The 15,418-nt window shown below is 38.6% G+C and overlaps 1 protein-coding gene across 2 annotated transcripts in view; it reads left to right on the forward strand.

Moving 5' to 3' along the window:
- Window positions 1-15,245, forward strand: part of MMP2 (matrix metallopeptidase 2 (gelatinase A, 72kDa gelatinase, 72kDa type IV collagenase)) — a 36,338-nt gene extending 21,093 nt beyond the window's left edge. The window contains exons 9-13 of one of the 2 annotated variants that reach the window (XM_009584997.1): window positions 1,302-1,455; window positions 7,245-7,381; window positions 9,185-9,344; window positions 12,807-12,916; window positions 14,243-15,245. In XM_009584997.1, coding sequence (XP_009583292.1) covers window positions 1,302-1,455; window positions 7,245-7,381; window positions 9,185-9,344; window positions 12,807-12,916; window positions 14,243-14,346 — 665 coding nt within the window. In that variant the 3' untranslated portion in view covers window positions 14,347-15,245. The remainder of the gene's footprint in view (window positions 1-1,301; window positions 1,456-7,244; window positions 7,382-9,184; window positions 9,345-12,806; window positions 12,917-14,242) is intronic. The other variant, XM_009584998.1, reaches the window with a different exon arrangement.
- The last annotated feature ends 173 nt before the right edge of the window (window positions 15,246-15,418 follow it).

A 15,418-nucleotide genomic window follows, 5' to 3' on the forward strand; every position in this document is an offset into this window, starting at 1 on the left:
TAATGTATCAATAATGTATTCAAGTAAATGTACTTGGCAAGCTCCTGGAGAAAAAGTGGATTTAAGTATTTTTATGTTGGTACATCTTTAAAATGTATTATTTTCTCCACAGATACTCTTAGTAAAATGCGTAAGTATTATTATGATTAAAGTTACTTCCACATATAAATTTTCTACCTTGTAGAGACACAAGTATACTACAGTCAATTAAGCAGCTGAAGAAAAATCTATACCATTTCTCTTTTTGTGCTTTTCACTTTTCTACTGAGATATCTTTCTAATTGTAAGTGACTATATTCAACAGTATTCAACACCTCAGCAATGATAATAGGAATACACCAAAATGATTGCCACATGAGACACCTTTTTATCAAAAATCTGATTTGAATCTTCTTTTTTTTCTTGTTCTTAGCTGCTTTAATTAAGACTGGGAATTGAGACATGGGCAAGGTTAAGTGAATTTTCTAAGATCACACGGCGTATCTTTGATAGAGTTCAGAATTTAACCCAGTTCTCTCAAGGCACACTTCAAAACCTGAGACAAAACTATCTTTCTTGCCTCTTTATGACTGATATAACCCTTTACAAACTGCTTTCTGTATAAAACAAGTATTCAGAAAAACCTTTATTTTCTTCCATTATTATTATCTCCAATCAGCTACACTCCACTTTGTTTCATTCAGTAAATCAACCTGATGTCTAAGAAAAAAGGCAAATGCCTCATGAGGCAATACAGCAACAGCCAAATAATAAAACAAAATAAAATAAACCAGATGGCAAAGTCCATGTTCTGAAGAGCACATTTTGATTATTGATGAGGGCAGAAAGATCATGCAAATGGCTGAAAATGCATCTTTGTAACTTGCAAAACATTGGCACTTCTAGAAAGAAGAGAAATCCACTTTGACGTCTCCCTCAGCGGAGTTGCATGCAATTCCGAATAGAAGGATTTTGAAATGCATTTCTCTTCTTTTTAGAAGCCAGTAAAATAAAAGTTGTAATGTTAACATTACAGTATAGTCACTTCTGAATATCTTTCAAATTAAATAGGCAGCTCAACATGGATAGACACTCAGACAGGCACAGTGTTCTGAATGAGGCCACATAGCAGATTAAGGCAGGACTGGAAGCTAAGGCCTTCCCAGCTGTACTCAACCACCCTTCTGCTGAAAAGATTTTTCTCCTTCAAGCACTGCCTCCAACTTGCTCCCCTTCTAGAAATTATGGTAGTTCATGCTCTCTATGTAACCTATGCAGCACTGTATTTCAGTGTACCAGAATATCTCTGTTCACCATTACAGAAGTATCGACTGATGTCGAACCTGGACCAGGGCCAGGACCAGGGCCAGGCCCACGCCCAACCCTTGGACCTGTCACTCCGGAGCTCTGCAAGCACGACATTGTATTTGATGGAGTCGCACAAATTAGAGGAGAAACATTTTTCTTCAAAGATAGGTAAGTGAGATAAATTGCTTACCAATGGGGCCTCAAGTAGAGGAATCTGTCAGACCTATTCATCAAAATCTAGAAATTTATTATCAGGCACAATCTCTACCCTTTCTTTTGTGTGTTCAGAGACAGCAAAGTGTCCTAATCAACTCCTAATGGAAAGAGATGGCAAATTCTGGTTTTATGGTTAATTAATATGGCTTTCTTTGCCACAAGGATACACTGCTGGCTCGTGGTCAACTTAGTTTCCACCAGGACCTCTAGGTCCTTTTTCACAAAGCTGCTTTCCAGCCTGTTGGCCCCCAGTATGTACTGGTGTTTGAGGTTGTTCCTCCTTGAACTGGCCTTTGCTGAACTGCATGAGGTTCCTGCCATCCCATTTCTCCAGGGGTCAAGGTCCCTCTTGGATGGCAGCACAACCCTCTGGGGTATCAGCCACTCCTCCCAGTTCTGGGTCATCAGCAAACTTGCTGAGGGTGCACTCTGCCCCATCATCCAGATCGTTACTGAAGATGTTAAACAGTCTTCTACCCCCTTCTGAGGCCTGGGGTACACCGCGAGTTACTGGCCTCCAGCTAGACTTCATACCACCGACCACACCCTCTAGACCCAGGCAGTCAGCCAATTTTCAGTCCACCTCACTGTCTGCTTACCTCACCCACACTTCAACAGCAACTCTTTGAGAATCTTATTGGAAACAGGGTCAAAAACCTTTCTGAAGTGCTCTCCCCTCATCTACTAAGCCAGTCATTTCATCATAGAAGGTTATCAGGTTGGTCAAGCATGACTTCCCATCTGAGAATCCATGCTGACTACTCCCAACCATCTTCATGTCCAAAAGATAGTCTGTAATTAGAGATAGGTGAGATGATTATGCCATAAATTCGCCTTTTCTTAGAGCTACTCTCAAACTTATTTGAGAGTCTGGAATTTTCAACTTCAGTCATTATTTTAGGCAGTCTTGTGGTGGTTTTTAATTTCTGGTTTCTGCCCTACACTGGGATTGCACATGCCAAGACGCTATGACAACGACTGGGCTGGTGGTAGTTCTAGCTAAAATCAGGACAAGGAAATGCCACAAACCTCACAAAAAAAGCCTGTTCTTATGGTATTTTCTGCCCAATTTTACAGATTGGAGAGCAAAAATTAACCCTGGTGTCAGCCCTGCTGGCTTCTGTGGAGTCACACGAGGGTTGCTCAAAAGGGTGAAGTAGCTGGGAGACACATCCAAACTTCTAAATGCTTATGCAAACCAGATATGACCCCCAAAATCTTTAGAGATTTACCCATCTGTAATGTTAATCACAAAATTAGCAATGGAAGATATGCATTAGCCAGTCTATTGTCTGCCAAAGAAGGATTCATTCCCTATAAAATATTTCCGGATGCCTTCTGTAGCAAAACCTACAAGGATTGTAATTCAGCAATGGAAATCCCATCACTTTCAGTGGAGTCGAGCTCTGGAGGCACTATCCCTCCTGATTTCATTTCATATAGTCTGTACTCTGGGTGAAAGCGTCAAATCTGATTACAGGAAAATTTCCAATCTCAACTTCTAAAAACACCCCTCCAAAAAAGTAGTTAATCCAAAACTAGTTCATCCAATAATCTCAAATGCCTCTTCCACCATGGAGACACTGTTTTAGCAAATCTTCAATTTTAGCATAACTTTCGTTATGATAGACTGGTCCAAAGAAGATCTGTTCCTTTCCCATGTTCATAAAGATACTAGCATGGAAATCGGTGAGCAAAGTTTTATACCTGAGTGGTTTATTCCATGTTGAGTCCAAAATCACTAAATAACAGTATTACATGACTTATGGCTGCTGTAATAACACATTAAGGACACTGGTGATTGGGATAGGCTCCATGTGTGCAAGGCCTCCAAGGCAGAAGACACAAAAGGCATTTTTGATGCAAGAGCAGAGACATTCCTGATAAAATGAGGTGGCTGCACAGCTGCAGCTCCCACTGCCTTTGCCAGGGGCTGTATTACCCAGCTGCTCAGCAATGAAGAGCATCTCCTAAGGAGTATGGGACTTGGCAGCACCATGGTGAGAGACACTAAAGCTCCTTTTTCCCTGCCATAAATCAATGCTCAATTTGAAATCATTTATCCTCAGTTACCCTGAATATTCTCCCAAAGCCAATGAAGATCCAGGCCCACGCACATTCACTGCATGTGCCTAAATCAAACACTGTCTCCTATCATATAGAAACATATACAAGCATCTGAAGCTGATGGAAGTATTACAACTCACCTGTTCATTGCCCTTTGCCAGATGTCAGCTGAAATTTAACAGGAAGCAGGAACCAACAAACAAGGTCCCCCTCACAAAACAGCAATTTAATAGTTATTTGTATCTCCTGGTGGTGTAAAGTCCAGCCATCTCCTCCCGATTTAAATTTTCAGCTAGAAGATATGAAGGATTTATTATTATGCTGCATGGTTTAACTCCACTTATCAGCTTTTCGTAACAAAAAAATCATGGTCAATTGAGTGATTTTACAGGCTATGGTATACAGTAATTCCCTCAGTGCATTTCCTTCTAGTTCCCATCCATGCGGTACCCAGAATAATGGTGCTTTGGGTTTGAAGTTTGACTTAATCTTTATCACAGGCTTTGTATTTTAGCAATTGCAGAAATGCGATTTAAAACTTCTGATTATAAGAACATAATGTTCCCCATTTCTGTAACAGCTGGTAGGGGCAAAAAGGATTCATTCAACATGTCTGTGGGGACACCTGTGATACCTTTTGTACTATTCCTCTTAGCCCCATCAGCGGCAGGCTAAGATTCCTTACAATCCAGTGATCCCTAATAGCAAGAAACAGCCCTTTCTTGGCCACAAAATGGCGACACAGTACCAACAGATGAGCCTCGCAGAAAGCCAGCACTGGACCCTTCCACCAACAAGCTGCACAGAGCTGGCCCCACCACCCTGGCCTAACAAGTTTGCCAAAAGCAGTGCCCACTTTTGCTAGCGTAGTCATCAGAGAGCTAAAGTATTCACCTCAGCTCAGTGCCTTCAAAAGGAAAAACATATTCTCACAGCAGTAAAAAACCTTTCAAGTTCCACAGTATTCATAGCATACTGCCTCTTTTGCTCGCTTGTGGGCCTTGGTTTTCAGCCAGGCCTCCACCTTGCTTCTGCTTTTGTAAACTGGTAATCACACAAGGCTTGATTCAACAAGGAACAATTTTAAATCTACTCCTAAATCAGCAAAGTGATTCACTATTCTATATAATCCCAACAAAATAGAAGTATTTTGCATTCAGATACAGTTGGTCAAAGAACTATGCAAGTACCAAAACAATCTGTTCAAACTGACTCATGCTTTATCTAACATGCAGCAAAAGCAGACAATTGTTGAATTGTTTTGCTCTGGAATGGCTTTGCATGTCAGTCTTGCAGCTTTCCAAATATCAGGCAAGCAGCATTATGACTCACTTTTGGAATTCAACAAACAAATGTCTATCGTGTGTCGTGTGACTTTTATGATTCATAAAAATGGCCATAGCATCCAACTGTCATATTACACAGGCAAAAGAAGTAAGTAGCAAAAAGGAGGTCACATCAGATTAATTCTTTCAAAAAAGTATTTTTCCCTCCCCCCTCAAACCAAGGAAATAAAAGGGAATTACTGGAGGTGCTGTTGACCATAGAAAACAGTTGAGCTTTTCCACTGGGCACAGAATCCTCCAAGCAACCAGAGTGCCCGAGTACAGCATTTACACAGATGTTTTTGTTCTGAAAGTGAACAAAAATTCAAACTCCTGAAGTTTACCAAAACATTAAGAAAGACCCACTTATTTGGTCCCTTTGCATAACTGCATGTAGTAATAATAATAATAAAACCAGCAAATCTTGATTATGTTAAAATATAATGTAAAATACTTACTGTAACAAAGTATTAAATCTGTCTATAAATCTAATATTAAAATTTAACCTGAATGAGTTAAAACATTTTAACATGTTCAAAGTGAAATGAGAAAGCCTAATAATTAATTTCACCATTTCCTCAATAAGATGAGTAGAAATAAAAATACCTCCTACCCAATTCAAAAACAAAAGAAAATTCAGCTTTGACAAAGTTTCCCTTTCCACGAGAAAACCTCACCATTTTAACAAGTCCCTTGAAATGTGTGCTTTAATAAAAACCTGGTGTTCAAGTCTCCGTTGGCTCCGGAAAGTTTGGAATTCATGCAGATAGTAAATTATTAGTGCTGACTCAGCCATAAATCAGGTCCAAATTTGATTAAGAATTCTGTAACTTGGATTTTTAAAGGCACTACTTTTATGAATACAGTGTTAGAAAGATTTGTTATATGGATTTCCATTTCGTATCATATTGGGTCTGCTTTTCTGTCTAAAAAGAGATGCGTGAAACAAATGTTATTACCTTTTACAGCATTTCATATGTGTTTAAACACTGTCAAGAGCAAGAGTAATTAGCTGAATGCCTTATTCCTTGCCTCTTTTTTTAAATGAAAATTATGATGAGTTATGCTCAGAGATATTTTTGTACATGTTAAAAATACATATAGGTATGCAAAATGAAAGTTAACATATTACTATCTTAATTATTAGTACCATATGTCAGGTTAAATAAATACATATTTTTAATTAAGAGACCAAAAAACAATGCACTTGCCAGTTGTACTCTTCCTCATATCAAAAATTATGCATTTTCATAATTCAGTATGCAGCAACTAATCACACTTGCAAATGCATTTCAAAATGTGTTTTGTCCTAGCTAGCTCTGTTCGCAGTCAAACTTCTGTTGATAAAAATACAGCAATTTATTAAATTCATTTAGGACTGCTCCTCCAAGTTTTAGGCAAAAACAAAATTCAGTTTCAGGTGTAATTATTCTAGGTAGGAATGGGTAGTGACTATTTATACTCTGCAGAAAATAAGATGCCAGTAGCACCTTGAGCTTCAGCAACATAATAATGGTAAAAGCTGTTTGACCTGAGAATTTAATAGCTATAGCTTGGTGCAAGAGCGATTCCACCGGCCTGCTGATTTTTCATTTTATGATCATGGCAAAACTTTTGTTCTGTTGGGGAAAAAAGTTGTTCTTTCTATGGAGGAGGAAATAGCAGTGCCATTTTTAATACCAAAAGCCCTCAGCACAAAGCTCTGCCATTTAAAGATAATTACAGCTTTTTAAAGCTTAAATCAAATGATGATCCTACTTATACATAAAATAGCCAATAAATTACCCTTTCCATTTCTGTAATGAACGTTTTTAGTGCTAGCAGTTTCTTTTACAGCCAAGCTCCCTTCCAAGCAGTCTGATATACTGTTATTAAATTTGAACTTTTAGTCACTACAATAGTAATTGCAAGAGCAATTCACGGAATACAAATCTCTGCTTTTGTCAAACGCTCATCCATCTGCTTCATACACAACAGCAGGAGAGCTCTAATAGTTTAAATGCCTTGTAAATGAATGTATTTGTATACTTGAAGCACAAAATACATTTTGCCCTGATGCAAAAAGCAACAGGAACTCCAAAGCAATCAGTGCAATCAGCGCAAGCAATTTCACCCGCAGTACAGCATGCAGCTTATCGTGCAACTGTTTTAGCAACATGCTTCTAAGTGAGTGATTTGGCTTTTCAGTCACTGTAGGAAAACAGTGACAAGTGTGCATTGCTGCTAACGTGTTGTGTGTGCGCATGTGTGTATATGCAGGCTTATGTGGCCTTTGCCAGAAATGATGAGAAACAGATGTGTGGTGAATTAGTTCATTGTAAATCTCATACAATTTTCTGTTCTGTTCAGATTCATGTGGAGGACTGTAAACCCCCGAGGAAAACCCACAGGTCCTCTTCTTGTTGCTACATTCTGGCCTGATCTGCCAGAGAAAATTGATGCTGTCTACGAGGCCCCTCAGGACGAGAAGGCTGTATTTTTTTCAGGTATTGGTTTTAAGTTTTAAAATGTAGGTAGTCATTTGCATAAATGTTGCATTCGAGCTCCGTTTCCTCTGAGTTGGAACTCGGCCAGGGAATGGCCTGCCTAAGAGCCAGTATAGCCAGCAGGTATGGGTGACAGATCTCAAACATCCCATGCTGAGGATTTTAGGACAAAGGCTGCATCTGAAAGACTCTGAACAGCATTCAGCCTCCATTACAACAAAGGGGAGCTATAAGCACCTAGAAAAATATATTCAACAATAAGCAAGACTAAACCAGAGTGTTTATTGAAAACAAAAAGCAACGACAGTGGGAGCTCTGTTTCATCAGTCACTGCTCTGTTTTTCTTCTGTTTCCTCTCATTTTAAGCTACTGTCTCTGTACATGTTGCTTGAGAAGATTAGATCTTTTTTTCCCCGCCATGCCTTTCCTTGTGTCCTCCTTTTTTGCAAAGGCTGACTTCCACTTTGGTTTCCAAGTATCTGCCTTGGTGGCTCATCAGGCAGAGGATACAGGCAGCCGTGCGAGCTGCCTCCATGGGAGAGGCGGATAACAGGAAGCCCTACTCTGTCCATCATAAGTCACACATATGGCTCAGCTGTACTGGCCAAATTAGTGGAGCTGGGAGGCTGTTTTCAACATGAAAAACTGAGCCAGCAAAAACTGGGCTGCAGTATCTACTAAAAACATGACTAAACATCTCCAATCACGTAAAAAACATATGGCTGATGCTGCTGAACATTTTCTGTACAGGAGGGAAAAAAAATAATGATAATCTATTTCACATGTCTCAAAGGCCATTTGCTTTAGTTTACACAGAGGAGGGGGGAAAAAAAAAGAAAGCCTAAAAAAGTTTTATTTCAGGCAAGCCAAAACACTTTAAATTTTGCATATACTATATATAATCCTATTACATAAAAACCTCTCTCCCTTTCTTTATAATTTCCAGGAAAATGTAACTAACCTGCTTTTAAAAATATAAATAAGAACTATCAAACAAGCAAAGATTAGTTTGAAAGTTACGTGTAACCCAACTATCTTAAAATACTTACTACTGAGAACCACCCTTTGCTCCTGAATGGTGAAATAGTAAGTTCTCAGGAACTCAAACACTGCATTTTACACTTTTCTCATATTAATACTTTACTTACTTTCTTCCCCACTAGTACAGAATCCAAGAAATGTCCTTTCATGAATTAATTTTTCCATGGCTTTCAGTGAATCCAGTGAGGGTATTTACTAAGTAAATTATAATTTCATGTAAAGAACACAGAATACTAGTACATATTTGGAGAGACATTAGAAAATGTTGTATGACAAAAGACAACAGAAACAGGAACTCTGGGCAAAAACTTCCTGTTAACCGCTCAATAAATTCACTCAACAAAACAAATGGAGGGTGAACATGAGTTTCTGCGTTTGACCTTCAGGTGCCCACACCTGGTTTCAGACCATCTTCATCATAGAAAGAATTACCAATATTAACTATTTGTTTTAACATAACCCCAACTGTACTAAGACAGTGTCTGCCTCAAAGATGAGACAGCTAAGAAGGGAGGAAGCAAGAGCATGCTGAGGTGATGTCTTTTGATGAAAGGTAAGCAAAACTTGAGAAGCAAAAGCAGAAGTTGTAATCACAGTACACCTGCACACTGATCTAGTGCTTCACAGATGGTAAAATACTAGAAAGACTAGTAGTACAGTTAGTGCAATAAAAAGTCACATAACAAAGCATAAAAGAATAAATAGCCCTCTGTATCTGATTAAAAAACAGTGTTTGTTTGCTTTGTTTTCTCCCCTACTTAGGAAATGAGTACTGGGTTTATTCAGCCAGTAACTTGGATAGGGGCTATCCAAAGAAACTCACCAACCTGGGACTACCCCCTGATGTGCAACGTGTTGATGCAGCTTTTAACTGGGGCAGAAACAAGAGGACATACATTTTTGCTGGAGACAGATACTGGAAGTAAGATGCATTGATGTGGTCGTGGTATGCTGTTAGCCGAGCTGTGCCTCTAGGGCTGAACGCACACTGAGGTTCAGGAGGCAGGAACCAAACACAGGGGTTTCATCCTTTGAGAATACAAAATTCACCCTGACGGCAGTGGTGAGCGAGGATGCTGAAGCAGGGAGTATGGCTAGGAAAGCGCTTCAGTACAGCAGTAGGAAACTAGCATGTATTTGAGAAAACAGCTTGCAAGGGAAGAGGGTATCTGGGAGTCTCTGTCAGCCTGCTTACCACTAACAACCCATCCTTCAACCCCTGTGTACCAGCAACTGCCCCACGTCAGTCTCAGGCTCTTAAGAGGGGCAAGCTGTCCCTACTGTCAGCTCACAACTGCTGGGAGAAAACTCTGAAAGGAATTCCCTAAAAATGGGCTGATCTCAAACACTTGAAGCCAAAGACTGACCAGATCGCCTTTGAAATTCTTTCACTAAGCCATCAGGTTTGGAGGCGCTGGATGCAAAACAGCAGCAGTGTGACTAGCAAGGCATGCTGGGGATGACTGTAAATCCTTTCAGCAGCTGATGTACCAGTCACTAACACATTTGCTCTACTAATAGAGTTGGCACTGAGGAGATCTGAACAAACCACAAGAAGTGTATCTGTTAGTACTTTGGGAAAAATCTTACCTTCAATTCATTTTGACAGTCTCTACAATCCTTTTCATGTTTCCAGTACATGCTCAGAGAAGTCTTTGTTGCAAAGACGACCACAAATGTGGTATTCCACAAATGCGTGTGACTCCGTATTTGCACTAAGGTTCCTGTTCGAAAGAGTGGATGAGAAGCAAAATACAATGCAACGTAAGCAACCAAACTCAGGCGACCTGCTACCATGCTCTGTCCAGGAAAGATCTTGGACTCTTAGATTAGGAAGGAATGTCCTTAAAATGTCTCAAGGCTATTACTGTGGTAGAAAGAAATATCCTACATTACACCTGATGAAGAGTCTACTAATTGTATTTAATAGAATTTCATTATCATAACTGGCAGGAAGATCTGGCACAAAAGATCACCTTAAAAAGCAGAGGCATCTCCTCGGTGCTTTGAGGAACTTGGTGAGTTACCTCTGTGCTGTCTATCAGAACGGCATGAGAACAAAACAGAGACACTAACTTCTGCTTTCACCATCAGAGGTCTCTTCAGGTCCTCAAACAGGGCTTTACTTCAGGAATGCAGACATTACACAGCAGGCTGACTGTCATTAACTGACAATTTAGAGGAAAGTTAAACATCAGAAATACCCACCAGACATCTAAAAGATTCTCCAAGCTATAAGGCTTCCTTCTGAGAGATGCTCTATATAAAATATCAAAGGAGGTCTCAGTATAATTGAGTCCGTTTTATGTGACATTAATTTCATGTTATGATCAAACTGGATGACTGTCTTTATTATATCCTAATGGCTGTGGATTCCTGTAAGTAAATAAAATACCCTTTCACAACTGCCACTTGATCATAACTTTCAATTACTTTGAGGACAGTACTCTTCTCCATTATCTAAAGAAAAAAAAAAAACAACTTAAAAGCTAAAGAATGTTATTCATTTTTTAATGTCTTGTAGAGACCATCTTAAACATTTGCAAGTAGTTCTAATACAGCCATTTGCAATATTTTGGATTCCTACCAAAACCTACAGACTGTGAGTTAGCAAAGCTGCTGGTCCCCTCTGTACCAACTATTGTTTTGATTAACTGTACTCCAGGGCCTTCAAGTAATTCATCACTCTAATCACAGACAGTATTTCTATCAAAGTACCTCATCAACTGCAGTCACTGCAGAATGCATAATTTATTGTTAAAGAATCAAAATAAGCTTAAGTGATTTCTATCTGTGTAAAGAAGAAAGCAAGCAGTTGACAAATATTTCAGGAAAAAATGCATCTCTGTTTAACACAGACACTATAACCCTTAAGTATGTGACTGTTACTTTATACAAAGAGTCTGCCACACGGAATCAAAATAGTTACATACCATAGTCCTTCCTGTGCCATTATCATACTTACTTTAAATGGATTTTTTGGAAGCCTTCTCCTCTCCCTCCTTCCAACCCCAAGCTATTTTAGTGTTATTCTAACAAGACTGTTAAGCAAAGCAAAGTTTTGTGAGGGAGAGGAAGAGGAGCTGGCTCAGATTCCACAGCTGAAGTTTTAAAGCTACCCAGCAAGGTACTAGATTTTCTTTAAATATCCAAGGAAAAAAATAGTAAGTAATTTAAATTAATAATTTAAATTTATTTTGACCAACCTACTGCTCATTTGTACTGGTGTAACTTTGGATATAACCCAAGTAGTTCCATTCAGCAATGAGGGAAAGGTAACCCAAGATACATACAGATATGGATAAATGGAAATGAAGAACATAAATGCTTCCCTCCCTCCAGTACTAGTCAAAGACGACCTCTCTGAAGTCATGCTCCTGAAGAGGTGCTGCTAGGGTGACTGAGGCCTCACATGCACTGGAAGCCTGGTTCAAACTATATCCCATGTCACTGCTCCTCAGGACATCTCCACTCTTCCCGCTCAGCACTGACTCCCATCTATGAATCAGAAAAATGGGGAAACCAGGCCACAGTCTTGCTCCTTCCATCTTCGCTCTGAAGGACCGTGCATCCCCTGGGACATTTATTCCCCATATATGGAAAGGGAGATCCTGGATTACTTGTTTATGGGAGTGTAAAACTGGCTTTGCACAAATCTATCTTTGCATTCTACAGAGGAAAGCACACAGAGTAAATGGAATAACTGATCATCAGATCCACTCACTTCTGAAGGACACTGCAAACTAGATCCGACTTCCATGGAGTTAGGTGGATTTACCTCAGCTGAGTTTTTCCTCTTTAAAGCATAGATTGTGGAAGCCATTGTGGTTTCGGTTCCGCCCCACCCACCCAAAGACAAGCATATATTTTTAACTTGGCATTTATCTGTTGATCATCACTGAGAGAGAGACTGTGTGAAAATAATAGGGGGTTTTAATGAAATGTTAGGGAAAGTAATTAGTAGTTTAATAGCAATCCATCAATTACATGGACTACAAGCATATTTCACATAAGATTTTAAAAAGATAGCCATTTCACATTAAAATCTGCTATCTTCAGGTGTTGGCTGCTGCCTGAAAAAAGTTACCTTTCCTAGAATTATGTTTGGAATTTTAAAGCTACATTTCTGAAAAGGGTTTTGCTTAGAAAGTGTACTTTCAATTCAGCAAGAATTTCATTTCCAAAAGGAAAGATGTAAAATTGCACAGGGTTTTAAAGGAGTTGGGAATAATTATAACGAAATAGAAACAATGTTACAATCTCAGTTATTATATTTCTGTTTGATTGTTTTATATAGTCACATTTGCTGAGTCGTCCCTGAAAAATTATGTTAAATTTTAACATTAAATACAGATTTGTAATGCAAAGATATAATTTTCTTCAGGTACAATGAAGAAAAGAAGAAAATGGAGCTTGCATCCCCTAAATTCATTGCTGACTCTTGGAATGGAGTTCCAGATAACCTCGATGCTGTCCTGGGTCTTGGTGACAGTGGTAAGCTGATTTAAGTCACTAACAAGCTCTCTTATTTGTCTGCTGTGAAACTTCTTGGAGACTTTAGTTTCTTGTGGCCCATGAGTAGGAGCCAAATTGAGCCAAATTCCCATTCAGCTTTGCAAACTACTGGTTCAAACAAACATTTTTGTCTCTTTATTTTCCCATTAAATGTCAGTTGATAAATACTCTACTAATCACAGTTTAAACTTTTAAAAATGAAATATTTAGGGAATACAACCTCTCCTGAATATTTTTATCCAAGCAAATAATAGTAATAGTTATGCTAATTTCCTTTTACATGAAGGTCATTTAATTTCAATCTGTTACTACTCTCTATCATTTACTTCCTTGATGGTGAACACTTTGCAAAGCTTAACGAGGCAAGAAACAGCTTTTCTTAACATCTTCCCCCTCTTCTTCCTGCTTTTTTCTTTTCTTTTTTTTTTTTTTTTAAAAAAAAAAAAAGGCTATACACTGTCTTGTTTAAGTGTCTTGAAGCACCTTATTGCTTTCCACTGCTATGTTGTACAGGTCTAGAAACCTGCTATACAAATGTGAAACAGGACGTGGAGGAAAGTAATCTGCGATGCAGTCACTTTTATGTCAAGATGTCCCTGAGGCTCAGATCTGGGTTCATGCTGGTTTTCCAGTTTGGGCATGGGGAAAATCAGCTCTGTGGAGAATGCTCTTTCTAGTGTAGTTTGAGACAGAGACTAAAGTGACTCCTGCCACCCAATGCCTGATGCACAGTATGACCTAACACCAGAAGGCATGACCAGGCCAGTCCCTATGGCTTGGAAATGTCCCAACTTCTTGACAGCTCCATAGGTTCCTCAGTACCAGCATGCAGTCACAGCACCATTTCAGCATCATCCTGCTCTAGTACAGCCAGAACCGGAGTATAATAATCTCCTTGATCACAGGCACAAATGGGTTGTATTTTGCTCTTTTTTTAAACCTTCTATCAACTGCAGCTGAGAGCCTGGCCCCTGGTTTTAAGTGGCCTCATATTTTGCACAGATATGCGTAAATGTCTGCTGATATCCCATGAGTCTCGACTCGATTACATTTTCGACATCTATTTTGCCAGCAAACATTTCTTCCCAGAAAATTCTGGTTCACAAAATGGTAACCTGATTTCAGGCTCCATTTAACAAGACCTCTCTTCTCCAGGATGGGAATTTTAAAGTATTTTTAAAATAAATCTTTTTTATTGTGTATAAGTATTTCGGGAAATAAGTCTTCCAGTTCATTAAGCTTCATGAAATCAAACAGACAAAAAAGCTCCATAATCTGAGTATGCTTTTTTATTTACCTTCACAGGATACACCTACTTTTTCAAAGATCAGTACTATCTACAAATGGAAGACAAGAGTTTGAAGATTGTTAAAATTGGCAAGATAAATTCTGACTGGTTGGGTTGCTGAACTGTATGAGATATTAATAACCAAATATTTACTTTTTCGTTATATGCCTTATCTGTAATCAGAAATAGACCTGAATGCTAATTACTGGACCAGTCTGGTACTGGCACCAAAACATTAAGTACCAGTACCGTACACATCAGATAATTTAAGAGTGTTTGTCTCCTCAGTATTCAAAAGATGTTTACGTATATATTCTGGTACAATTTTTCAGTTTTCATGCTCATCGTAGTAATGCTAGTAACAGAACATCCATCATTCTTTATTCCCCTGGTGCTTAAACCATTGGAGACTGGATCACGTCCCTGTGTTATACACATCCCAAGTAGGCTCAAATGAGATGTACCAGCAGTGCACTTTGATTTTTATTTTTTTTTAAATACAACTCTGTTATAAATAGATGGTTTGTCTTGATGTTTTTCACCCTCTTACGAGTTTGATCATTACTTCCATTTATTTACATAATAATACAGAAAGACTGTCAAAGGCACAGGTTGCCTCAGGATTTGATTTGTGTTGATGCATGATGGAATCATGGCAAGAAACTGTGTTAAAGTATTGTTTTAAAGTACTTTTTATTTTAATACCTAGTTAAATTTAGCAATTTGCTTCATGCACTTTGTTACTACTATATAACTTGTTTATATGGACGGAATGACTCAGATTTTTGAAGTCAATGCGTTATACATAAAAGTCAAGTATTATTGTTTAACTTGTTTTATTTTTCTGTTCTTTTTAATATTGAGGTTTTGTTCAGTTAGGTTTTTTGCTTATGCATTGGGCAACAGAAAATGTTCTTTTCACAATCCGATGGAATGTTTCTCATTAAAAAAATAAAACAGAAAAGAATGTCCCACACATGAAGTGCCAACGATACAAATAAAATCAAATTACACTGTCAACACTTCTCATGGCCAGGCTTCCTTGTATAATTTGAAATTGGAAATTCAGTAGCATGTTACAGTAAAATACCTGTCAAAGGAAAGACAATATTACCCCAGTATATAACTGCATAGTGGATTTATTTAGAAACCTAGGTTATTTTCTCTGTTAGTTCTAAGATGTAACTGCAGCA

Source organism: Fulmarus glacialis, unplaced genomic scaffold (genome assembly GCF_000690835.1).
Source record: "Fulmarus glacialis isolate BGI_N327 unplaced genomic scaffold, ASM69083v1 scaffold10829, whole genome shotgun sequence".
Taxonomy (NCBI): domain Eukaryota; kingdom Metazoa; phylum Chordata; class Aves; order Procellariiformes; family Procellariidae; genus Fulmarus; species Fulmarus glacialis.